This window comes from Struthio camelus, chromosome 4 (assembly GCF_040807025.1).
Source record: "Struthio camelus isolate bStrCam1 chromosome 4, bStrCam1.hap1, whole genome shotgun sequence".
In the NCBI taxonomy this organism is placed as follows: Eukaryota; Metazoa; Chordata; class Aves; order Struthioniformes; family Struthionidae; genus Struthio; species Struthio camelus.
Window position 1 is genome coordinate 3,125,656 of NC_090945.1, and position 27,261 is coordinate 3,152,916.

Here is a 27,261-nt window from a genome sequence, read left to right on the forward strand (position 1 = left end):
TCTGAACATGATGCCTGCTGCTATTTCTGGTTCAGCTCTTTCCCCCCACCTTAGCTTGCTTAGATGAACCTGATCTTCAGGACATCTAGTGCAAACACAATTCTAGAATATATTGAAGTATTTTATAGTGCAAGGATAGCCGTGGGAAACGTGGTTTATGGTGTGTGTGTGTGTAGACCAGGAGTCAGGCTATTTTCCTTAAGAGGTTGAAACCTCAATGAGCAAAGTCTAAATGTAATTTTGGGAAAAAAAATCAAAAGACTTGAGACAAACTCTCTCTCCAAGTTAGAGCTTACAAGGAAATAGGACAAACTCCTTTTTAAAAGGATGCTTCTTAACACTCTTCTTTGTGTCTATATTCCTTCCTTCTCTTCCCCACAACAGCTTGGTGCGTGGAGACCCTGTTCACACTACTTCTCTGATGCTTTTCTTATGGCTACCTTGTAACTTGTTTCTGTGAATTTTTCACCTAGGCCAAAAGGAAAGCTGACCTCCAGGCACTGTTTACATTTTGTGTTTTACTGACCTTCTGCTCAATTTGATAGTTGCACCCTATTACTGCAGAAAACTGATTTCTGCAGCCTAGGCATGCATGACATCTTGCCTTTTGTAGGAGCAGACTTGAATCAAGAAAATGAGAGGAGCAGTAATCAATGCAGCTATGAAGCAAGAAATGCCTCTGTGCCAGGAGCTGTTTTCTAAGCTGCCTGCCGACTGTGCATCTACTTTCTTCTTGCATATGTTGATACCCTGAGCTGTTGCTTAACTAATGACAAGGTAGTAGAAACATGCAGGCATGTGCTATGATTATATCTGGATCACATCAGGCTCAGCCAAAGTATTGTTCAATACATTATGAGGTGTTGTACTCTGCTTTCTTCACTAGAGGTAGCATAATTTCACTTAAACAATCATTTAAGACAAAATGTGCCTTTAACTTACAAAAACTGTAGATCTCCAGGACTTGTAGGATTAATTATCTGCTGTTTTCTCCTGCTGTCAAAATTCTCATTGCTCTCTATGCTGTTGCAGAACTCTGTTCCCTCTGCGTGGTGTTTTTTTTTTGTTTCAGTGTAGCAGGGCCTAGTGGTACTTTTGTAAGCTTCTGCTCATCTACTACTTCATGCTATTGCAGCCTGCAGTTTGTCTCTTGCTGTGTCTGTCCCCACCAGTGAACAAAACCAACGAGCAGATTAGTTGGGAAGATGACCATTGTCTGGGGGAACAGACAGTTGCGGTTCTGCAAAACCCCTTTGTCAAAAGGGCGTCGCAATTAGCGGGACAAAATTTCTCAGCTTGGTGGGGTCCTCAGACTTTCTCCCAGAGAAAGCAGCTCTCAGCCTGAAAGAGTTCACCCCAGTCTGAGCAATAAAACCCTGCAAAACAGCTGCTGTAATGCAGATCTTTGGAGTCTTCTGCAGTTAACTGTCTGTGAACTCCTCTCTGGCTGGAGATCCAGCCTGCTGCAGCTTCCTTCTTATTTCTCCTACCAGTAGATATGGAGACTTCTACTGTATTTGTCCCTGCAGTCGCTTGAGGAGTTAATTGCCTAGCCTGCCTTTGTATTTCACCGTCTTTATCTCCAGTGCTTTGTCCTTTTGCGTTTTTGCTGCTTCTGCATGGTCTTCTGTGTTTGTCAGTCTCTCTTCTACCACATGCATTCCTATCCTCCTGTCCCCAGACTGACAGCCAGTTTTCCTCTCCTCCTACCAATAAACTACCTGCAGTGCTCTGAGATATGCCCAATTCTCTTTACCCTATCCTGGCCCCTACCTAAATCTTTTATTGTGCTTAGCCTCTTTGCTCCGTAAACCTCTCTCGCATTCAGCTTTGCGTGGCCTTTGCTGTAGAGATGGGGTCAAGAGCATAGAGCCAGTTCATCTCCTTTTTCCTCGCTCCTCTTAGCTGAGGGCTGGAAGTGGTGTTTCTGAGAGTTGTGGGACTAGCTGGATCAAATGGACCCTGGTAGACTTGTGAACCCTCGAGATGACCACATCCCCAGTGTGCCAAAGTCGAGTAATAATACTTGCACCTTTAAAGCTGCATGCAACCTCTCAGGGGATATTCTCTCTCATGTTCTCACTTTGTACTTTCCATGGTTGGTAAACATAGTCCTTTGTATCATGCAGACAAGGCTAGGATAATTCACAGACGTGGAAGTTAATTAAAATATCCCTCTGTACTGTTGATTAGCTGTATCTGTCGTATTCAAATTTAAGAGGCTGAGAATAGGATACTACAACTCTTGTGTTATCTTGAGTGATTTTGCAGAGGAGGCTTACATATCTGGTAATTTTTCCAAATGATTTTATTACATCTAAGTCACAGAAACATAATTTCTAGTTAAGGGAAAATACGGGCCCGCTGCTGAATGAGGTGGGTGCCCTGGTGACAAAGGATGCAGAGAAGGTCAAGTTGCTGAATGCCTTCTTTGCTTCAGTCTTTACTGCTAAGGCCAATCCTCAGGGCTCGCAGACCCTGGGGACAAGAGAGGAAGGCTGGAGAAAGGAAGACTCTCCCTTGGTTGAGGAGGATCAGGTGAGAGATCATTTGTTCAAACTTGACATCCACAAATCCATGGGCCCTGATGGGCTGCGCCCACGAGTGCTGCGGGAGCTGGCGGATGTTATCGCTAGGCCACTCTCCATCATCTTGGCAAGGTCCTGGAGATCAGGAGAGGTGCCTGAGGCCTGGAAGAAAGCCGGTGTCACTGCAGCCTTCCACAAGGGCAAGAAGGAGGAGGAGGCAGGAAAGTGCAGGCCTGTCAGCCTCACCTCCATCCCTGGAAAGGTGATGGGACAGCTCCTCCGGGAAGTCCTCTCTAAGCATGTGGAGGACAAGAAGGTGATTGGGAGTAGTCAGCATGGACTCACCAAAGGGAAATCATGCTTGACCAATCTGCTAGCCTTCTCATCTCCCCAGCCAGTCATTCCATCCGAGGGGAGAGCAGTGGATGTTGTCTACCGGGTCTTCAGCAAGGCTTTGGACACTGTCTCCCATCACATCCTCCTAGGCAAGCTCAGGAAGTGTGGACTAGATGAGTGGACAGTGAGGTGGATTGAGAACTGGCTGGAAGGCCGAGCTCAGAGGGTTGTGGTGAATGGCGCAGAGTCAAGTTGGAGGCCTGTAGCTAGTGGTGTCCCCCAGGGGTCAGTCCTGGGTCCAGTCTTGTTCAATGTATTCATCAATGACCTGGAGGAAGGGACAGAGTGCACCCTCAGCAAGTTTGCAGATGAGACTAAACTGGGAGGAGTGGCTGCCATGCCAAAAGGCTGTGCTGTCATTCAGAGGGACCTGGACAGGCTGGAGAGCTGGGCAGAGAGGAACCTCCTTAAGGTCAACAAAGGCAAGTGCAGGGTCGTGCACCTAGGCAGGAATAACCCCCTGCATCAGTACAGGCTGGGGGTTGACCTGCTGGAAAGCAGCTCTGCAGAGAAGGACCTGGGAGTGCTGGTGGACAGCAAGTTAAACATGAGACAGCAACATGCCCTTGTGGCCAAGAAGGCCAATGGTCTCCTGGGGTGCATTCGGCAGAGTGCTGCCAGCAGGTCGAGGGAGGTGATCCTGCCCCTCTCCTCAGCCCTGGGGAGGCCTCACCTGGAGTGCTGTGTGCAGTTCTGGGCTCCCCAGTACAAGAGACATGGCCCTCCTGGAGAGAGTCCAGCAGAGGGTTACAAAGATGAGGGGACTGGAGCATCTCTCCTCTGAAGAAAGGCTGAGAGAGCCTGGCCTGTTCAGCCTGGAGAAGAGAAGATTGAGAGGGGATCTCATCAACGTGTACAAGTATCTGAAGGGAGGATGTGAAGAAGATGGGGCCAGCCTCTTCTCCGTGGTGCCCAGCAACAGGACAAGAGGCAACGGGCAGAAACTGAACCACAGGAAGTTCCACCTAAACCTGAGGAAACACTTCATTGCTGTGAGGGTGACTGAGTACTGGAACAGATTGCCCAGAGAGGTTGTGGAGTCTCTTTCACTGGAGTTATTCAAAACCTTGGGTAATGTAGGCCCTAGGTGACCCTGCTTGAGCAGGGGGGTTGGACTAGATGATCTCCAGAGGTCCCTTCCAACTTGGCCGTTCTGTGATTCTGAAACTGTTCTTCATGTAACATGAGAAAAGCTTCAAAACCTCCATGGTTCGATTTACGTGTAGAAGTAGATGGGGAAAAAGGTGCATTCAGCCTTGTCTGAAAAAAATTAATAGTTTGCGTTTCAATGAATTGTCTAGGTGTGGAAATACATAAGCTGATTTAATGTTCTGTCAGGTATAAGTTGGGAACATGTCCTACATGGGACTAGTACCAAGATCCGTGTGCTCCTGGGACCCACGTTTAATGAGAAACTGCTCAACTTTGGAGGTGCACTTTTTAAGAGAGGAGATGGAGTGTAGTGCATATGTTGTGACTTAAAGGGAGGACTTTTTAAATCTTTTTTCTCCATACATTAGTAGTTTAGGAGTAAGTAGATAGAGTTACGGTAATTCAGTTTGGAAGGCACCTTTGGAGGTCATCTCCAGTAGGTAAAGTCGAAAAGGAGGAGGTAAGGACATATGCTAGAGCTAGGGTAGCTGGAAGAGACTGTGAATGCAAGGCAGCGGGACAGAGCAGTGGAGAAAACTGATGGGGAGAGAGAAAACAGAATGTGAGCAAGGCCAAGGTAAGCCCAGGTGGTTTGGCAGAGCTCTGAGGACTCGGGCAATATCATTAAAAGCAGTTGGTGTCCTTAAGCACCAGGACATCTGGAAAGTTTACCTATTGTGTTTCCTTTCAGCAGATGGTTTTGGGTGTGCATCTCTTTCTGTACTTCTGTGCAACTGATGTAAAATCAAATATGAACTGCACCAGCATTCCTGTAAGTATGCTCAGGAAGCTTGTGGATGCCAGGCCTGGACAATCGCTAACAAAAATGTTCTTCTGATCTTTGAGCGTGCCTATCACTGGAATAACTAAATCAATTTTTATTCCTGTTCTGTTACATTTTTGGTAGAAAACCCTGTTTGTGTGGTTGCTTCCAATTGAAAATGTTTTCTTTCAGTGCACTTCTGAGGCAGTATGAAGGACAAAGGACTGACTACTTAGGTGATGGTTTGTGTGTAGACAAACTCCTGTTAGTTTTCTTCTCAGAAGACTTACTTGCACCTTTCTTGCCATATAGTTACCATGGAAGTTTTTGCCCTACCTTTCTGGTGAAAATGTGAAGGTTGAGAATACCTAAAAGTAAAAAAGCTTGTTCTTAGGGGGTTTATAATTTGACAGCTGAATTAATGTTCTTTAGCTTCGTAATTCGAAATAACTTTGCCAGGAGGCTGTAGGCCAAGTGTTTAATATCAGGATTCATTCTGCTGTAGCAAGTTGGCAGTAATCTGAAACGTTTAGTGGTTGTAAGTTCATGCCCTGCAGTACTTTTGGTGGGAAGACTCTGGCCTTGCTTATCTCTAGTACTGATTTAATATGATATTGATGTGATTAAGTCAAGCATTTCAGATGGTATGTAAAGATCAGAGACATATATTGTGTTAGCAGTAAGAGGGTAAAAATATAATTATGTATCAAGCTGTTGTACAGTCTGTTTGTTCTACAGGTGAGCTTGTAAGACTTTGATATCCTTGTAGGATGTGAAGATTCAATTAAAAGAGCTTCTTTACACTTTGTGCAATGTGGTCAGTAGGAAAGGCAAGGAGAGCAAGGTATTGATATTGCTGTCAGGTTATTAAGGGTGCTACCTGCAGTGCAGAAGAAGATACACCCCGAAGCCTCTGCTGTCCAGAAGAAAAAAAATCAGCATATCAAAATATGCTAATTAACAAGGTTCCAGGAGCAAATTTGTGTGCACACATCCTTGCGCTGGACCGTTAACGATTTGTGAGGATCTTGCTAGAAACTATTGCAATGTCTCCTTTTCAGGCTACTCGGAAGCATTCCTTGAAAATCAGCGTGTGGCATTTGAAATCTGAAATAGCTATAGTTAGCTAGAATGACTTTTCTGTTGTATTTCATTATAAAGGGAATATTTTACTCAAACAGGAGATCTACCTTGACGTTTTTACACGTCCTGGAGCATTAGAAAGGAAATTTAGGAAGGCACTGTGTCTAGATCTCAAATATCCTGTGGTTAGAAGAGACTTTACGTTGGGCTGTAGCGTTAAAGGTTTTGAAGAAGCAGGAGAACGTTCAATTAGAAGCTACCTGTGGTTTGCCAGGTACAGAGGTACAGCTGTGTTACACAGATAGACACCAGCATCAAATGCTGGATTTCTTTTGTTAATGTTCATGTTGATGACAGCATTGCTTACTTGGATCTCTCCTAGTGAGATTTGATACTAAGAAAGTATTAAAAGGATAAAGTCAAATAGTTAGTGTAGGAAGTGCAAGAAATAAGGTTGCTTTTGTGTCCTGAATTTGCCCACCTCTATTCATCTGCATTCTTATACAGTCTCTATCTCTATCATCTAGTTTCCCTTCCCAAGACCCTACTTCATTCGTTGCACGGGGTAGGTCTGTGTGTAGGACTGAATAAGGAGGGGGCTGTTTGCAGGACCGTGTTCCTGGCTCTCGGAACAGTTGGAAGGGCTCTAGCGAGTGGGATGAGCAACTGCAGGAATGAGAAGGGCGAGTCTCATGGTTGCAGCAGTTGAGTTCTGCCAGATTCCTTTCCTGAACCTACTGTGGCCCCTTCAAGTTCATGTTCCACAGGTAGCCACTAATTCAGAAGTTTTGTGGGACTCTGGTTGAAGCATCTTTAGTTCTTTTTTTTTTTTTGTGTATTTGCCTAGGTTTAAAAAAAAAGCAAAAACAAACGAAACAAACAAAAAACCTGAGACAAAAAGTGTAGTTTGTGAGTCATACCAAAACCCTCACAGTTCGTTAGTGAGATGAAACTCTTTTGATACACTGCATAAACCTTTGCCTTTTGAGCCAGAGAGGAGCTGAAAGTAATAGTGGGTTGTCATCTTCTCTGGGCTCAAGCAGAGGTAGCAGGAAAGCGCTCTTGGATTGCCTAGGTCTGAAGGAGTGAGACTGAAAATCTGGGCTTCAGGTTCAGCACTGGGCTCCAGCAATTGCAGATCTCCCTGACATCTCCGTGTTTGTTACCTCTCGCTTATCAAAGTGACCATTCTCGTATTCTAACCTGCCTCAGCTTTTTTTCTTGTGCTAGTCTAAGCCTTCAAACTTTGTCCAAATTCCAGGCATTCCCTTCTGAAAAGCCTGGACTTTCTTCCTGGACTTTTCATTTGAGCTCTTGTGTCTTCCTCTGTTGCATGTCGTCTTGTTCAGTTCTTCTCTCTCCTACTACTTTGTCCCAGGCTCTCTGCCACGTGACTCCTTCTCATCCAAGTCTGTGGTGTTTCACTGTTTTATGCTGCTCTTTTTCTCTTGATAGATGTTTAGTTGCTGGTCCCTTCTTTTGGGATCCAGTTCTTGCCCCGATGTCTCTTGGGACAAATGGCTTTCCTATCGTCAGGAATACCTACCTTCACTTGAAAGCAGAGTCCAGGAGAACAGAAGCAGGACATTCTCTCTCTCTCTCCATACTTAGCTTTCTGTACTGCCTACTGTGCTTAAATTCTGGAGAAAAGTCCTGCTTACCTCCCTCTGCCAGAGTGTGCTTGACTGGCTTGTGCGGCTGGCTCAGAGGCAGGCTTGCCCATGAGAAAGATCTCTAAGGGGGTGATAGCGTGCGTGGCACAGATGTCATCTTCAGAAAACATAGGTGCCAGATCTTAATAAACCTTTATGAGCAGATGCTAGCTGAATTTTTTTTTCAATTTTGCTGTCTTCCACTTGGAATAGCAAAAAAGCACGGCAGGGAAAAGCTCAATCCACCTACTTGAAACTTCTTTCAAAAACATGGAAGAATGAGTTGTAGCTTCTTGATAGAACACAACATAAGTCAATTTACTTCATTAATATGCCAGACTTTTGCAAAAATGCAGCTTAAGGCAAGCATGCAGCATAGGACGCTTTAGCTAGAATTTCTGAGATTTGTCAATGTTATAAGCAAGTAAAGTCGAAGTTATATAAGAAAAGGGATTGGAATAAAAATAATGCTACCAGTTAAGATTTTAATTAAAGAAAAAAGGTTTATTTCTGAAAAACCTCTCACTGATTAAATATAATTACTACTAATTACTTGTGTTCTGGATTGATTTAATTTTTCCTGGAGAATCCTATTCATGAAGCATTTTTGCACCCTTAGTTGCAAGAAATATTTGCCAGTATTTGTTCCTCTTGAATCCATTAGTCCAGCTGCATATCTAGAGGCATTGTTGCATGAACTGCCATAAATGTCTACTGCTTTTTATTTGTTGTCTCGCTGGCAGTGAGTCTCTTCTCTGTACGCTGTACTGTCATCCTCCCTTGTTCCAAGTAGGAATGAAGCCGTCACTCTGAATTGCCGATATGTTGTACTTATTTTGCACAACGTTGGGCGAAGGAGAGAATTTGGGCCCTTTCTGACGGAGCTTTAATTTTGCTGTGGACTTTGTTATTGCATTTAGTAGAAAATGCCTTGGTCTGAATTCCATCATTGCTATGTTGCTTCTGCGTAAAAGGGTTTATAGGTGAAATAGACACTTCTGGGTTTTTTGAAGAGCTTTTGTGCGTTGTGGTTCACTGTAGCAATGCCTTCCTAGCCATATGGTCGCGTATTGCACTCTGTTGAATGTTTTTATGTAACTTAGCTTTTTTTCTCCCTATTAAAACTGTTGAGATGTAAAAAAAATACTGGGAAGAATAATAGCCTCTGAACGTAACAGACTGCAGGGGTGCCAAGATACGCATCTTACCCTATTTGTTACACTTCTCGAAGGCAAGCCAGCATGCTGTGGTCAAAATTTTGTGTGCAAGTGGTGAGCCACTAAGAGGCTGGAGTGTTACTGCTATTCCGAGGCAGGGAAGGCTTTGGATACTCAGCACTAAAAGGAACAGGAGTGGCAACAAGCAGCAGTAGTGGTAGTAAAGACCCGAGCAGGTTTCACAGTTAGCAGATTTCCCGGTGTGAGTCAGTGGATGCACAGCTTCCCAGCTAGCTGTCAGGAGGGACCCAAAACCCAGTATTGCAAGAGAATCAGGGTTCATGTTTATCATGCAAAGTCATGTGATCTTACTATATCTTAACTTGCCAACTTAGCCTCACTCCGGAGAAGATCCTTTGCTGCAGTGCTTTTAAAAAAAAAAAAAAAGGGGGGGGGGGGGAAGAGAGGAAAAACAGGGGAAAAAATAAAATTGTGCAATGTGTGTTTATGCCTACATCATGCCGAGGAGACACTTAACAGTAAATAATCTGTGTATCCCCGAGGTGAGATACTGTTTCTGCTTTCCCTGCACAGTGCTGCTGCAGCACGGAGCCGATCCAAACATTCGGAACACCGATGGGAAATCTGCGCTGGATCTGGCAGACCCTTCAGCAAAAGCTGTACTCACAGGTAAGATGCATACATCTCTCGACGGCGTTCCCTGTAGCTCATTTTGTGTGCCGAAGTCCAGCACCTTAAAAGCCTTCTGCCTTTTTAGATTCTCTGTCATATAAGAGCCTTTTAAAACTGTTATTACCGGATTTCATGTTGATGCAACTGTCAGTAATCTGCTATGCTGCTGTAGATAAGATTATTCTGCTTATAACAAAATTACAGCATTGGAATAGCATCATTCATTATTCACTGCGTTTTTTGTTGTTTTTTTTAATTGCTATCCTATGTGTAGATTGAATTGGAGCCCCAACCCCTGAAAAAAGAAGAGAAAATTGGGTCAGTTGTTTTAAGACCTTCACTGTTGTGCAAGCAAGGACGTTTGTATAACTATAAAAGTAGCTGTGATCTGAAAGACAACCTGCTACTGATTGCTGAGATCAATAGTTACATTATATTTTGCTGCGGATTCACATGCTGCCCTTTCCTTCCTCCTCCCCATTAGTCATTTTAGGTAGAACTCTTTATCACCCACCATTTTTTTCCTTTTTAGGGATTGTTAGCTCCCAAATAATGTTTTTCATGGAACTGTTCTACAGATATAACTTTGTTTTTAGGCAGCTGTGCCTAAAAATATATTTGTAAATTAACTGTTGTAGCATACCAATGAAAATTGGAAGTATAATTTAGTAGCCTGTCAAATCTTATTGAGAAATACATAGCCCATTGTGCTGATTTTGATATCTAGGAAATAATCCAATCTTACTTTGTTCTAAGCATTAAAAATGTATACAGTTAGATATGGAAAGGGTTTCAGCAGCTGAGTTTCATTTTAAGAAATGGCTATCTCTTTTTGCCTTTATTTCCCCTATTCTCTCCCCCTTTTTATTTGACAGGTTAATGTATAGGTTATGAGCTACGCAACACCCGTATTCTTTCTTCAGGTTATGTTCAGAGCATACCAGCTCCCTTCGCTTTGTCAGAAACGTTTCCCCATCTTCTCTTTCCAGTGCACTGACTGCTATACATAATTATCTACAGCTCTGCAGTGATGTGAGAGTGCCTTTGGAACAATGCACTTTAAATACATATGATCTAGTTTAATTACTCAGTGTCAAATTTGAACACATTCCTACCGTGTTAACCCTAATGTTAGTTGTGCTAAGCAGGTTAATCGGATTTTTTGGCTGTTAATAGGTACAGTTGTACAGGATGGAAAGAGCCCCAGGGAGACAAGGTACCTAAACAGTATTAGTATATATTTAACATTTAGCTGTGGGAACGTGGTAAATGCACAGTTTATGGGGTTCCTGGCTTCAAGGAGCTCTTCAGATTATGCTCCAAGATCAACTTGAGGACACGGTAACAGGAAGGGCTGTGTGCGTGTCTCTTCCATTAAGTCGGCAGGTATCTTTCTATTGACTTCTCTGGGCATTGGATCAGCACCTTGTGCCTTAGGCAAAGGAGAGGGCAGCGTGTCACTGCATGCAAGTGGGGATGGGTTAGAAGAGCCCTCTGAGACCGACTTATCGAGCTTAGCACGCGCTGTGTGCCCCTGGACTCGTGCATGAGCACCTGCGGTTATAAGTTGCCCAAACCGATGGATGTTACTAGCTTGTGCACGAGAGTGTATATGTACGAAGCCACTCCTGCTGCTCCTTTGTTATTTATGCACACACAAAAACTAGCTCTTTTGGTGTGTGTGTGTGTCTCTCTTTTTTTATTATTAATTTTTTTAAATTTTATTCCTAGCAAGCAAATCTTGCAGTTTTATCGGCTTTGTCCTCAAGGTGGCTCTTGGCTACGCTGGGCTCTCTGTATGTGTGCACCTGAGCTCCAAGCCACATAAACAGGGTCTGATTCAGGCTTTAGTTGCTCTGTGGTGAGCTAAGATGCTGAAAAAGAACTAGCTGGATGCCATTTCAACGCAAACGTATTAAGAGCTTGCTTCTGGATGCTGCCTTGCTTTTTGGTATCTCTGTTAGGCTGCTGCTTTCCCAGGGGTTTTCAAAATGTTGTTACCTTCGGGGCCTTTCTCCTCTCCAAAAGAAGGGGGTTTAAGGGATTTATTAGGCTCTATCTGGCTGGGGATAATCTTTAGCTACAGTGGTGCTTTGCAATTAGGTGCATCAAGACTTTAAAGGTATTACTGGATTAAAGATGAGTAGGCTATATTAACTTTAATTTGCAGTATTTAGTGTTAAATGGTGGGATTTTAGTAGCGCTCGTATTTAGAGCGAAGCTGAGTGCTTTTGACAGCACAATCTGTAGTTGTTGTATTTGTGTCTTTAAACAGCATATATGTCAGGCCTGTTCTTAGGATGTTATTTTGGAAGCCTTTTTCTATCAGTTCCTGTGACCATAGTAGACTTTTCCACATTGCTGCTGTATTGATTGCTAGAGAGCAAGGTTCCTCTTACAAGATCACTTATTTTGATCAAGTATTTATGTGCAGGGCTGTTAATTGTTTTGTGAGTGAACTGTGGTAATAGCCTCTTTGAGCTGCAAGGCAGAAAAAGTGAACAGAAGAAAAATGTTGGTAACTCATTAGATCTTTTCAATTTGATAAATGAAGAATTCTGTGTGTATTTTGTAAGGGAACTTTCCTCTGTGTAACATGCATTTCGAGAAATCCCAGGGGATGTGACAGCAAATGCTGAATCCACACAGATTTGTCCTTTTCTGTCTCCAAGTCTCAAAGAGCGTATAGTATCTTTTTCTCCTGGATTACAGCAAGGAGATTATATATATAAAATGCAGTGGTTTCTGGGTTGACTTCCAGCTATTTTCTTACAACATTCCCTTAAAATGTATTTTTTTTGTAAAGGGTACATCATGCAAATGAAAGGCCAATATCTTGATGGAAGTGGACTTTGAAAATTTCTTTGTAAACTGAAGTGAAATTTATGGAAATCTAACACCCAGTTCCAGCTTTTAAAAGTGAGGGAACTGTGTTGGACTACTTAAAGAGAAAAATAATCTTTTTATTCCATTCTGCAGGATAACCACATCACCTTTTTGTGTGAGCCAAGCATTTAATGATTGCGATGGGGAATATTTATTGTTACTCCTTTCTTCGCATACCTAACTGTTCCCTAATCCGATTGTAACCACCTTTTTTCCTAGGCTCAAGTGGCAGCAGTGACTCTGGAAATGTATCACGTCTAAGGAACAGATCTGTTACAAACCATGGGATTAATATCCTAGTTAATTTTTCTTACCTTAATTGCCTTATAGCCTGTATGAAATGGGGACTCGGTAATACTTTGTTGCAGTATGCAGCACTGTGGGACTCCCATCCAGAACAGGGCCTTTGGGAGCTGTTGCAGTACAAATCATATTAGTCTTCATTATTCTGTTATCCTGCTTATTGCCTCCTTAAACATTAATATCCCTTTATATCTTCCTTATACAGTATCTAAAATGCCAACAGTATTGTTAATGACTTATGGGAATGATTTATTTTGAATTTTCGCGCCGTGATGCTGTGTTACCACCTTCCCTGTGTTAATCTGTTATCTGGAATGGACTTCTGCCCGTAAATGGTCTTTCTTTGTTTGAGCAGTTTCCAAAGCTGTTAGCAGAAGCTGCAGGTACTTTGATTAGCTAACATACTCTTAACTGCTCCACCTCACTGGTTTGCAGAGCTGGGTTTGCAAGCCAGGAGTTAATACCTTAAAACAGATCAAAACAAAAAAAGTTTTTAGCAACTGCTGATTAAAGAAAGATTTCTCAGGTAGAAAATAATTTCTTGTTTGCAAATAGAATCAATTTTCAAAGTTAGACGAGACTCTGATCTTCCTACCTGCTGTGGAAATAAGTCTTTTACAAAGAAAGCACTTAGATCTTATTGAGCATTTCTCACTTACGTTTTTTGGATGTGAAGCACAGCTCGATGAGTAAAAGTACATCTGGGCTAAGGTTACCAGACGCGTTAATGAGCATTCATGCATTCATCTCTTTGTCATGTCAATTTTTCAATTTAAGCAAGCAGGGAGCACAGTCCCTTTATTGAAATATGTTTGCATAAGGCTTTTTATTTTATTTATTTTTAGGTGAACTGCCATCTTTGCATAATTTGGCTGGAAGAGAGGGGAAGAAACCTGCTATTTCACTATGAGAAGTTTACTGAACTTTAGAGAACAGAAAATGGATGCTGGGCACAACTCATCCATTTTAAAATCGACTTTTTTCTTTTTTTTCCTTAACTGTCAGCTTTATACTTTGATTGTTTTAAACTCCCAGCTCTTTACTTTGGGTCCATGCTATCTCCTTTTAGGTACTATTATGATTCTGAAAACGTTTTGGATAGCCACTAGCACTTGCTTTTGGGTTCATCAGTGTGTGTTCACCCACCAACCTTCTTCCCCTTTCCTTTTATCAGTCTAATTCTTATACAGTGTTACCCTGGTTATCTTGGCAACACAGAGCTTGTGTCTTGGAAAAAAAAAAATCAGTGTCATATACAGCGATAGAAAAGGAGAAACGTGTAATGATAAGGGTTAGGTAGGTGCTGCTAGACTGGATCAGGTCATCAGTTTATCTGGCTTATTGTCCTTCCTGACAGCGGCCCAGGCCTGCTGCTTCAGAGAAAAGTGAAAGAAAGCCTACAGAGAAATACTCTGACCCTCTGAGAAACTTTCACCTTACTTTAGCTCAGCTGTTGGCATATGAAGCCTTTTTCCAGCGCTTGTTTGTGCTTTGAATATATCTTCTAGTGATTGTTGTTTATTGAGCCGCTGGGTAGGTCTCCTCCCTTTGTTTTTACCAGGGCATGCTCAGGAAACAACAGGGTATCTGCTGTGGTTCCGCTGGCCCAGGCATCATGTGATGCTTTTACATTTGGAGTCCACGGTGATGCTTATATCTACTTTTCAGAGTTATAAGGAGCGTGAACTTTGGGAATGCAGGGGCATTGCTTATCTCATCTTTGGCAAGGTGTGGGCAAGACTTACTTGTGGCACAGACCCTAGCTAAAGCCTACCTTTTTGAGCGATCATCGTCTAAAAGCTCTACGTATATCTTCAGTGAATGTGTAGTTTCCTCTTTTTATTATGATTGTGGCTATCTTCTTGTTTTTGTAAATATCGTAATATTTTTAAGAAGTTGGGTATAGTGTATAATCAAGGTCCCACTTTCTTCTTAGAGATCCACGGATTAATTAGGGGGTCAGGAGGAAAATGGTTTCTGGCCTACCTGCCGTTCGTTTTCACTCCATGTTTTCTTTCATTGCAGAAAATAAGCAAAGAAACGTTTTTCTCTTGTTGTTCTAGATGCCGTGTCTGTCTTTGTGCACTTCTGTCCCATTTCCTATTCAAGAAGAGCAGTCTTGTTCTCCAGCTTTCTACATAGTGTCACTGCCGGTATCATTGATTCTTCTTCCACTTTCGGGGACTGCATTATTTTTTTATTTTTGAGATAATATCTGGAATTGAATGCCATGCACTGAGGATAAAATCTGGAATGAAAAAGGCTGCGAAATCTAAGTCATCGCTGCAGAAGTCAACTGGATGTTATTTGAGCTAAGTTTGAGTTTTATTACCTCTGTGATTGCAGAGGGAGTGAATGTTTTTTATTGAAGCCTCTACAGGAATTCCCAACTTCTCTTAAGCTTGTGACTTAAATGCTGGTGTAGTAACAACTGATTTATATTATACATGCAGTAATTATTATTTTCATTTATCAGTACTCCTTTAGTCTACCTGTTGTATAGCCCATTCTCTTTTTGTCTTAGATCCTTCTAAGTTCTTCCGTTTTCTCTAGTTGTTCAATATTTTAAATATTTCCTTCAATGTGCCAGATTATTTAATACCGGTTCCACTGTGTTTTTTCAGCAAAGAACTAGTTACTCCTGTTGTAGAAGTGTCTGATCTTTGAAAGTGCTTTGCTTCTCGTTCCATGACAACGTAATTTTTTTTTAATCTGTTGCTGAAGGACTTTGTGCAGGGATTTACGTGGGCCAGTATGCGTATCTGCTGCCTAAACTTTCCATTTCCATGCCTTGACGCGTTTGGGTTTCTTCCTAGCTTAGCTCTGGATGGTGTGTTTCACAGTGCTTAGTTTGGGAATATTGACACCGTCTCCTTCCTTCCTTCCTGCCCCCTCATAAGAGTTGGCGCCATCATCCTCATCCTCATTTAAACTTAGTTGTGTGCCTTGAAATGACTTTGTTGGAGTGTAGCTTGTTTAGCAGATGACTTTTTCCCCTCTTCTCTTTCCCTCTTCCTTTAGGGAAGGAAAGGAAAGTTTGTAGTATCTCTTGGTATAGATGGCTCAGATAAGGAGAGGCACTATAGGCTTCGGGACTGGTGCTTTCATGAAAAGTGTTGATTTACACCATCCCCTTTGTAATAAACTAGGGTTTTTTTTCTCTTTCAGTTTTCCCTTTTCTTTTTACCCTGATAGGTGTTTAGGAATGTTTAGTAAGAGCTCTTTGCATGGAGTCCAACTCCTAACTTGTCATAGGAACAAATTATCCTTTCAGAGGTTTCACAGAGTACCAAAGTGTGTAGTCTTTGAGATTATTGCACGGAGTTTCAGGTGCCTTGAGAGCTATCAGAAATCTAATGTACATGTATTTATTTAGGCCACAGTGCACCCTAAAATTTTGCAATATCAAACTCGGAAGAAGCTTTTCGTTTTAAGGTTGTTACCCGGATGTGCAGAATAATGAATAGAGTCTCTAAAACTTGTAAATAGAAAGGCCAAAACGTCTGATGACCTGGGGAAAATAATTGCAGAAATGTGCAGAAACTGTTCCGTTTATGAAGTGCATCATGATCGTTTTGATTTGTTTCCTTGCCTTGAACACTAACCGATCTTATACTTTGCTGCCTTTTTTGTTTCCTTAATGTTGCTTAGGTCATCTTGAGTGCCATTAAGTTTAGCTGTTTGTGTGTTCAGCCTATATTTCTGATTAATAATGGCAAGTTCAGCCAATCCTGAAACCAAGTACTACTTTGATCCATTCTAGATTGCTTTGTCTGTGGATAACTGTTCTTGATTGTACCAGAAGTGGCCTTTTCACGCTGTATACTTGGTTGCATGGATTAGTCTGCTAGAGTAGAGAGCAAGTAGTGAGGGGCTGGAAGAGGTTATGTGACATAACTTGATTTAGTTTTTGTGTGTTAAGTTTGGTGTGTGGGGGTTTTTTTGGGTTGTGTTTTGTTTTTTTGGACTAAGATTATTTGTCTGTAAGTGAGCCTGGAACTTTTTTGATAAATGTCCCCTCCCCCCACTAGCTGGGTTATTCCTGCAAATAAAACTCCCAGTGCCTTTATCTCTTGTACTCTAAACCCAAGAGCAATCTCATTCAGACAGGTTTCTTCTGGAAATGAAGCTCCATTTGAATTTTGAAAGTGCTGAGTGCTCGCAACTCTGAAATTAGTGGGAGTCTCTGAATATGTGCGCAAAATATTTAAGACCTTTTTTTTTCCCCTCTCTCTCTCCAGGATGAACAGATGGATCTGAAAGAATGGTAGTGTTGCATAAGGAAAATATCCTGGCTAGGAAAGGGGAGAAGCAGGCAATCTTAACTTTACGTTTTTATGCACATATTGGGACACAGGCTCTGCTTACAGGACTGCCTACTGTTCCCCTCTGCCTCGTTCACCAGGAAGGATGGTTGTGCTGTGAGGAAGGCGGCAAGATTGCACGGTGAGGGAGAATACTGTCCGTATGGTTCCTGCTGCATTTGTTGGAGAAGCTGAAAGCAGCAGAGTGAATGGTGCAAGAGGGGAAGATAAAGGTTGCACCTATTGTTAAGGCAGCTAAATAGTTCATTGGGAAACAGGGTTTTCTTGATTCTGCTGTGAAGTTCCTATAGTAATGTTGGGCTGGCATCACTGACCACTATTTCCACGCGGTTCGGGGTTTCATTCTAACATGCTGAAGAGCGGTGTTCCTCTGCTCTTCTAGTCTGTCTCTGTTCAACTGATTAGATTCGTTGCATCTTGCTATAAAGCCTCTAGGTTTGAAGTTGTCCATGTGTTATTTTGCTGCCTCCAAGACAAGGCAGTGCTGTCATAAAAGGTAGCAGGTGGTAGGAGAAATAGGCCATTTTGCCCATTCATTCTAAACTTGGTAATACCTGCTCATGCATCCAGTTCTCACAGTAGTCTTATCTGCTTTCTTCCATCTTATGCAGCTCCTTGTCCCAGTTCCAGAACCAGGTTGTCCTTTGAAGCTTCTCCTCTTGCTCCCCCTCCTCTTGCCAACAAATGCACACGTGTGCACACTCCTTCCCTGAGGTCTCCATCCTTTACTCTGCCTTTTAGCGGGCTTCTAGTTTCTTTCCCCGGCTCCTAATCCTAGTGATCTTCTAAAGTCTTCATCCGCAGTCCATGATCTCTTCAGTCCAGTAGCCTCCTGACTCCTCATGTCTTCCTCCTCTTCCTCCCCTCGCCTACATGTTCCCAGGCAGTTTCTGGCATGACTTCTATTCTTTGAGGTGACAGAATAATCCCTTTGAGTGCTAAATCAATGTCCACATTCAACAAGAATTTTAATATTGTATAGAGAATGTTATATTTCAGATTGCTTAACTGTAGCTCTCCAGCATCCATCTTTTATGCCATATTTCATTTTCATAACAGCTATTTTTGAGTTGGAGGAGAATGCAAATGTAGGAATTATTTTATGTGACAGGATTTGTTTCTCTTAAAACGACTACTAACCTAACCAGTTGGCTGTGACTTGAAAGGTCCTATTGGAACAACCCCAGTAAGAAACACAATTCTGATCTGATGCTTGCAACCCTTTACAAATACTCAGCTGAGGTTTTGTAGCAGGAAGCTTTGTCAAACTCAAAGTGCGAGTTTAAAGATTTGCTATACATCTATACCTAATCTAATAATATTGCTAAAAGGAAAGCCATAAATTGTTGCGAGTGATAGGACTATGTGACCCTAGGGAGAGGTTTCTTCTAGCTCTTCTAAAGTAGAGAAAGAGCTGAAAGAAAGCCTCCACAAAAGCCCTTGCCTCAGTCACGTAACTAAGGAACGCTGTAGCTCCATTATGATCCCTGCGTGTACTACTTAGCTGTTGTACAAGATTTGTTTTGGCGATAGCGTGCTTGTTCTTGCAAGCTGCGATGTTCCTATTCTGTAGGGTGCTGAACACTAAGATCCCTTCTGAACTTGGTATGGAATAGGGTACCTGCCTGGGTCAGCTCCTTTTTCTTCCTCCTTTCAATTTTACTACACGCTTGCCAGCTGTGATTTAAGTTCAAGGATAAGACTTTCAGAAATAGTTAATACCCCTATTGGCTTCCCGAGTTCTCAAAATCATTTTAAAGAATGAAATTTAGGAGATTTTGTCAGTTAAATGGATGGGGAAATATTCATTAGAAAGGCTTCCAAGCAATTGAATCTTAAATCTTAATTTAATCTGCACCATTGTGTTAATGTAGAAGGCCAAATGTTTCAAGGGCAATCTTTAGAAAGGAGGAAAAAACTGTTTTTTGCCTCCCTTGTTTCTTTATGAGCCGTTAAATGCCTAATTGACTCTTTTTTTCAAGTTTATTTAAAAATATCTTCCCCTATTTCTTGTATGACTTGTATTTCTTTGAAGAAAATATTTTGCTAATTCTCAAGTCCCTGTGGCTTCGTTAACCTAAGATTTAAGATTGGGATTGCTCTTATGTAGTAGGAAATCAATTTTTACCAGAATGTTTGAAAATTGTCTTAGGTAAGACAATATATACTTAAGGCTGCGACAGGCAAGCTTTTGTGTGTTTATTTGCAGCTGTTTGAAGCTTCGGTGCCCCAAGTTTTGCCCTGCCCTTTTGCTGATGCTGCTGTTCTCTTTAGCAGGGTTTGAAGTACGGCGTATGCGTCTGTCTCTGATATCCCTAGGGTCCCTGGATCGAAAAGTGAACAGGGATGTGCCCTGCACTCTGCTTTCCTTTCTGCTTCCAGCAGTTCCTATGTGCTTTCCAATTTATGCAGTAATTGACACAGGTGTCCCACAGTAAGATTTTAATTTGCTGCGTGGTCCTGCTTCATGCACTGAACACTGGCCATCCTTTGCTGAGGATGAGTCAGGATCCTGTGGGTGGGGAAGTGTGATAAGATCAGAGCAGAGTGCGTATAGGCGCAAGCTGAATTTAATGTAGTCGACCAGATGTTGGAGAGGAATTTTTTTTAATAGAAATAGACCCCGGCCCGTAGGACCACCCTTGCCTTGTGTTCTCCTTTACTCCTATCCCTAATTTGCCTAGATGTCTTCTCCCTCTTCTGCCGAACCTGTCCAGTTCAAACTGCAGTTTTCTGCAACCTAATTTATACAGATCGGGTTGGATTTTTCAGAAGGGGCTGCTGCACTAGGCATTTCTTCTAAATCTGGATGAGCCAAGTGTTCTGGCATGTTTCAAGTCTCTACTCTGACACATATGGAGATGTTAAAATTTCTCCTCAACGATGTTAGAGGAGGTTTGAGTATTTTGTTTAAAGTGCACAAACCTTCACGTGTGTGTTTTGTGGACAGCACAAACACTCCTTGTCCTGTTGATGTGGTGAAACTCTCTTTGTCCCATTTTACAAATCACATCAAGATAGGCATGAAGACTTTCGCCTTAAGGAGTCAAATTTGGCAGAATTACAAAGGAATCTGGTCTTTCAATCACAAATGTTAAGTAAGCTAGAGTTTCCTAGCAGCTGCCAGAATTGCTAACAGCTCTGCCTGCAATTAATGCATTGAAGAGAGTGATGTTTCCTGGATGCAGCTTGTTTTGCTTTCATGCACTTTCCAGCTTAGACCACCTACCTTGAAGCCTTTTCGAAAGGAATTTAAGGGCGTAGGCATTTTTTTATAATTGTAAAAATATGTAATGGCAGTTGAATTGACCTGGCTTGCTTAACGAGGTGATCTGTGATTCAGCAGGTTCAGATGCCGTTTACGTAACAGAATTACAGAATCACAGAACGGTTGAGGTTGGAAGGGACCTCTGGAAGTCATCTAGTCCAACCCCCTGCTCAAGCAGGGTCCTCTAGACTATGTTGCCCAGGATTGTGTCCATACTGCTTTTGAATATCTCCAGGGAAGGAGACCCCACAATCTCTTTGGGCAGCCTGTTCACACCCATCAACATGGGTTGATTCTTGGTTGTGCACTACAAAACTTTCCAGACTTGAGGGAAGAGATACAAGAAGCTTATACTTAGTATCAGGTATCTTCTCTCAGCTTGTCGCTACAGGCCGATCTGAGAGCAGTAGGTCTGAAGGGATCCAACTGCATAGTTGATGTGAGCATACTTTCCATGCCTCCACCCTGACCCAGTGTCCGGACATAGAGGCCATCCAGCCCTGTTTGTCCTGTGGAGTTAAAGGGATAAACTGAGGAGAGGAGGGAAGGAGAGGAAGGTAACCAAAAGTAAATACCTGTAGCCTCTTCTTTACTGGACAGAGTGCAAAGAAGAATTTGGTCCTATAAAAGACTACTTTCTATAAATATTCCAGGTGTCCCCTCTACGCTTGAGTTGAGAGGCACCTGTAACAGCCAGCTTGTATAGCAGTGTTTGGAGTCTGGGTCTGGAGGCTTGGTGCATACATCTCCACTCAAAGAGTGTACTGCGAATAAGATTGAAATAAAATGCGAAAGAGGCAATGTCATTCTAAAACATACTACTGCTTAATTCTGGTAGAAGTTTATGTTAATTGGTACTGAGAGTGAGGGGTAGGAGGTGATTTAATTCTCATATATATACGTGCACACATATATGCTGACATATATATGAATAAGCAAAAATGAGACAGCACCCTTGTACATTAGGTTACAATAGTATCGTTTTTTTATAGCTGAAGTTGTTATCAGAAGCCCTGTTTTCGGCTGCTGTAAGAAGAAACTTCCAAAATTGATACTTCTCAGTGAATGGATGTTTTAATGTTTTAAGTTGCTGAATAACGTAATCAAGTAGAAATTTCAGTAGGGACTAACTATGTGTATTAAAACACTGTAGCAGGCTCATCTTAAGTAATCTTTGCAGCATTATTCGCAGTGAATGCAGTATGATAAAATCGTGCAGGAATATATTGCACAAGGCTACCTTAAGAATGGAAGAAGGTATAATTGAAAGCTTCCTGTCATGACACCTAGCTAGTGTTTTGGATTTGTGGAACATTAAGTTATGAGCAGTGCTTTGCTTTTTAAAAAAAAAAAAAAAAAATTACTGATTTGCTAAGGAAAATTCATTCACACTGTCGCAAATCATTTACCTTTTAACTGCAGAGATTCACAGGTCTCACTTTTGGACTCATGAGGTTGCACTTGCTTCATCTTTCCTTTTTCTGGGAGGAAAGCAGTCTTGTCTATTTTTAATCTAGTTTAAACTATTTAGTTAAGCCAATGAAGGTTGTTTTTATCTTCAGTTAAAACAGAACGTAGCCTAGATAGGCTAAAAGCCAAACAAACCAAATTACATTTGTATTCTCTCAGGAGGCTGGAATAAGAAAGGAGGAAAGTTACTTATGTAGCTGTTTGAGTTACTTAATTTACCACGGGAAGACAAACAGATCCCATGGTGAATAGCGCTGATGCAAGAACTTGAATTTCAGAAAATATAATGTATTTTAGATTAAAGACTTTTTTTTTTTAGAGCTGCATGAAAATCTGTAAAAGTAGCTGGGCATTTCAGCTGATGTTTGTGTATTCTGTGCTGTTCTAAAAGCAATGGAGGGAGTAGCAATTTAGGCAGTTGCCTTAAGGCTTGAAGTTTACAGAATTACAGAATGGCCAAGGTTGGAAGGGACCTCTGGAGATCATCTAGTCCAACCCCCCTGCTCAAGCAAGGTCATCTAGAGCACATTGCACAAGAATGCGTCCAGACAGCTTTTGAGTATCTCCAAGGAAGGAGACTCCACCACCTCTCTGGGCAACCTGTTCCAGTGCTCAGTCACCCTCACAAGAAAAAAGTTTATCAAGGATGTGTCAAAGAGCTGCAGGTAGAGACATCTCAGCAGTGGCTGAATAAAGATAAAAAGGAGATTCTGTGAAAAGGCCAAGACTAGAACTGATTTTTCTTGGTACCTGCTTACACTGTTGCACACATTAATGCTTAAAAATAAGCTTGCATGGACAAAACATTCCTACACTGGCTAAGCTACTAGAGAGATGTAGTTGAAATTGCATATGTGCAAAAGTCGCATTTTAAAAGTTCATAACGTAAAGATCCCCCCAATGGCAAATATTTCTCCTCATTTTCTGGCCAGTGTCACTGCCTGTTATATACTTCTAGTCGTACTTTGTAGCTTTTGATTACAAAGCCACAAACCAGGCGATTCTCTCAAATCCAAGAGACTCAAGTCTGCAGAGCCTCTTTGAAGGCTGAAGACTTGAGCAAGTCTCAAACGTGATGTGCTTCTTTGTAAAGCTATTAATAACATAGAGCTATAGCGTAGTTCCGTATTACTAAATTCCCTTAGTGCTTTGAAAAAGTGTGGAGGAGATTTAGTAGTTAATAATGGTGAAATACAGCTGATGAAACTAATTTGAAAAACTTGATATCCATTCTTGAACTGATTTTTCTATTGATGGTTGGATAATTTGCCCACTTTGGTATTGTTATTCATCTGTAAATCATAAGTATAAATTTCTAATTCATAAGAGAATGCCTGCTGCTTCAAACGGTAGTCTTGACTGGATTACTAACGCAGTGCTTGTAGCCTTACTGTTTGTTAAGGATGCAGATTCAGTAAAGATGAATAATGTAGAGTTATAGATAGTAAGCAATGGAGTGAACATAACCTGCATTATACAGGTACCTTTTCAAGATAGTGATGATTGCAGATGTCTGGCATTATGTCTGCGCTGGATTTCTAGATGCTTCTTAGTGAAAATTATGTGTGTTTTGCTTTTGAAATTTATGTCCATTAAATAGTACGTGCCCTCACTGTATTTTTTCTTTAATTCTAGTGATTATAACTTTTATTTAAATCCTGTATTAAACTAGAATAAAGACAGACTCTTAATTACAAAGGTAACCTCTGCTGTGAAGAGACTTATCATTGGCTTTCCGTTGTAGCTTTGATTTTTGTCTCATCACCTAAAATTAGCCAAGAACCACATGAATGGGTTCAACAAACCTTGTTAATTGAAGTTTGCCCTGTAATTAGATATAGCTCTATTCAGGTATGATAATAGAAAAAGGATTTAACTTCCTGGAAACTTTTCAGAACATCTTTTCAAAGTTAACTTAAAAATACTAAAAAGTTCCCAAATTGATGCGCTCTACTGGTCTGAAGAATAATTCTTAGCGGTTTTCACTGAACAGAGGTTTGATTATTTTGCTACTGGTTAGTATATTTGAGGCAAGAAAAGAAGAACTCCACAGAATATTTAAAGTCTGAAGACTAAATAGGAAGGTGCTTATGAAGCTTTCCATTTGAGTTGGAGGGATGTTGAATGTGTCCTTTCTGGAATAGCTGGTAGGAGCTCCTGGGCTGCAGGTCTCCCGCAGGTCAGATGTACAAATATGGGTTTTGGCAGTTTTTGACAAACAAAAAGACTTAAAGTTTTCAAAAATCTTAGGCTCAACAGAAGATTTATTAGCTTCATTTCATGCTTTCTAGCTATGTGCTGTGATCATTAAATAACAATCAAGGCTATTTCTGTGTGACGAGCTATTTCTGTGTTATACTTTAATTTTCCCTGGGAAGAATAAGGATTAGCATTTAAATTGAAACTGCTAATTTCTCCTTGCATACATCCTTAGGGCTCAATCCAGCCAGATGCTGAGCATCGTGGTTGTGATCCAGCAAAGCTCTGAGGCTGAGTTGGGCTTTTATTCAGGTGCTTAAGTGTATTACTGGAGTGGGGCCACCGTGTTCACCGTCTGTCCAGATGGAAGTGTGTGGGAGGCCTTCCTGTCTAGTGAAGGTCTTGCTGCGTACCGCTCTGCTCTCTCGAGGTAGTATGGGTAACTTTTTAGGATAGTGACTCTCTTCTGAATCTTGTTGGGGGTGGGGAGCAAAGCCTTGTTCCAGGTTTTATAAAATAAAACAAGTCTGTGATTATTTAATACATATTTCTCTGCATACAGTTATTTTCAGAGAAGCATGATATGTGATATAGAGGAGTAATATAGATTAAAGCAGAATTTCTCAACAGGGAAATAAGCAGGCCTACCTGTTGTTTGTATTTTTCTATTTTTATTGCCTCCATGGGCAAAGGAACAGAGGTGGGATTTTCTCTTTATAAATCAAAGTTAAAATTTCTGACCTTTAGGGAGTGCGTCTGTAATGTGACAGCTGAGATCTTGAGAGCTAGCCCTGATGGGTATTCATGAAACTGTTGCTGTTCCTCTCCCACAGCCTCCCGCAGTTACTCAAGCACCGCCTTCTGCCTCGGGGATGCCGCATTTTTGAATGGTGTTGCAGAAACCTCTGATGATTCAAGAGCCTGCAGCAAGTTTTGGGCATCTTTAGATGTTGATCTCCCTTTACTGCACAAGGAAGACATAGGTCTATATCCATTTCTAACTCTCAGCCTCTGAGTAGTTATTCTCATCTAGTAGAAATGAGCGTTGTTACCTTGTTTTCCTTTGCTGGTTCTCCATTACTTATTTCCTGGGTAGAGCTGGCCCTTCTAGGTGATAGACTTCTTCTCAAACTTATAGTTCAGCCAAAGCCCAGTTGATGACGCTAATTGCTGCGTTTTGTTTTGTACCCCTTTCCCAGGGACAGGGGAAAAAAAAGAGATTTTACTCTCTATCAGGGCCGTTGCGTCCTCCAGAGGATGACACTGAGGTGACTCTTTCAGGGCCACAAGAGTGTTTTTTTTTTTTTTTGATTTTAGATCGACTTTGCCATTTGTACATGGCTCCTTACCAGACTGTCGTGAAGGTTCAAAGTTTAGTCTGCAACACAGTAAAAATAAACTTTATGCAAAGACTTATGTTAAACCTCTCTAATCATTTTGGAGGAGATTTTTAAAAGGCATGATTTCAGTGGGAGGTAAGAAGCCATCTATGCCTTTGACAATACATCAGCTCTGGTCTCTCCATCATTACTCTTTCACATATGAAAGAAAAACACTGGCAGCAAAGGTTCAGACTTCCATGTTTCACAAGGCTATTTGTTTCCAGTGTACTTTGGAGATTTTTAAATTACATTTTGGTTTGTAATTTGTCCTTACTCTAGTAGGTTTTAATTGCATGTTTTGTAATTTTGCTCTGTAGCATAATGGAACTGTTCACATGCTTAAAAAGGGCTATATGGTTAAATGCTTTACTTGGTTGGTGGCTTTGAACAGTTTCTAATTTTAGCATAATAGTTATCTATTGTCAGTCTTTCACCAAGAAACAAAATTTTGAATTGGCACTACATTGTTAATGGAAAATTTTCATGCATCTGGCAAGCTATAACATATATTAAGCAAAACTCTCTTGGTGTTTTGGGAATGCATTGATAAATCACATTCAATTCTGTTGCAGCACCTAGAGACCCAGAATTAAAAATGAACTTTGACTACAAAGTATGTACGTATGTGTTCTATACCGTTTATTATCTTTTATGCATACTTAATAGGTAGCAAAAACCTTTGTTTTCCATGTCTACTCCAGTCCCCTAAAAGTAACTACACTTTTGTTCAGCAGTAGGGTAGTAATTGCCAGTGGGGATTTAGAGACCCTGCGGTTGAGACTTGTTACAGACATGTATACACTGGGTTTCATTATACTTTTCCTTGGAGCTGCCTACAGGCCCAGAACTTGGACAAAAGAGAATGTTTTCTCCGTTGGGATTGACGTAGTCCAATCGCTTCCTTTTTATAACAAGAGCAGGCTGTGTTCTGATAAATTATTAGCTTGAAATGTTGCAAGATTAGGCTTTTCTCTTTGTGGCTAATGAGGAATTAGTCCTCTGCTGCTCTGTTCTACGCTCCACAGATCCTGCTGCTTTGAGGGATAAGTATTTTCATAATTTGTAGGGGCTTATTACGGCATACGTGACTCGTGAATTTGCAACTGTTGTATGTATGAGTCCTTTTAGGCAGCTTGGGAGGTGACTGGCTGCAGCTGAAATTCTGCAATAAGGTCAGTAAGGTCTTTGATCTTTGAGGGCTGACCACAGGAGGCAAGTTGCAGAGTCTTACTGGACGACAGCCGCTTTATTTTAAGAGCGAAAATACAGACATCAAGTGTGTAAAAGGCATAAAACATTTTCCTGTTTTTTCTGAGAGGGGAGAGAAAAAGAAGGGATGGGTTGATTCTTCCTTCTCTTTCCTTTGCTCCCGTGGAGGTAGAGATGCATTTGTATTGTTAGTGGCTGGCTGAAGAGGACTGATGATGAGCAGGCAGTTTTTAACTGCCTCCTTTTAGCATTTCCCTGGGAAACCCCATCGAGATCTGCCAGCCATAGTCCCTGACCAACCTGAATTTTTGTCTTCGTATCCTCCAGCTTATTCTTTTGGAAGAAGGGAGTTATATGGCTGTGGCTGAGAGAGTTAAGACAACTTGAGGCACATGGGAAAGGTGCTCCAGACTGCCTGGACCCTAGTAGCCCTGTGAAGAAAATCTTCAGAAGTGGAAATGAAATGATGTGGGCATTTAATTGACCCCTGGATTTAATGGTGCACCTCTGCAAGTCAACTAAAAATTCCCTTATTAAAACCTCAGGTCAATTTATGTGGTTATTTCAAGCAAGTTTCTACAAAGCACTGCTTATTGGTAGTCGCTAAAAAGTTACACCCACAGTAAGGACATCTGCAACCTTTTGATCTTAATCCCCAATTCTAGGCATTGGGAGATGCCCGCAGCCCCTTGGCTGGCCGCACGCAAGCAGCAAGCCGGCAGCAAAGCTCACTGCACCCGATCTCTCCCCTTGTGCCTCCCTGGAGTCTGAGCAGTGCCTTCGTCGTTTTTGCAG

The 27,261-nt window shown here is 41.6% G+C and overlaps 1 protein-coding gene across 1 annotated transcript in view; it reads left to right on the forward strand.

Moving 5' to 3' along the window:
• The window catches only part of TNKS (tankyrase), a 143,995-nt gene that overhangs the window by 27,201 nt on the left and 89,533 nt on the right, over nt 1-27,261 (forward strand). The window contains exon 3 of the mRNA XM_068941094.1: nt 9,326-9,421. Coding sequence (XP_068797195.1) covers nt 9,326-9,421 — 96 coding nt within the window. The remainder of the gene's footprint in view (nt 1-9,325; nt 9,422-27,261) is intronic.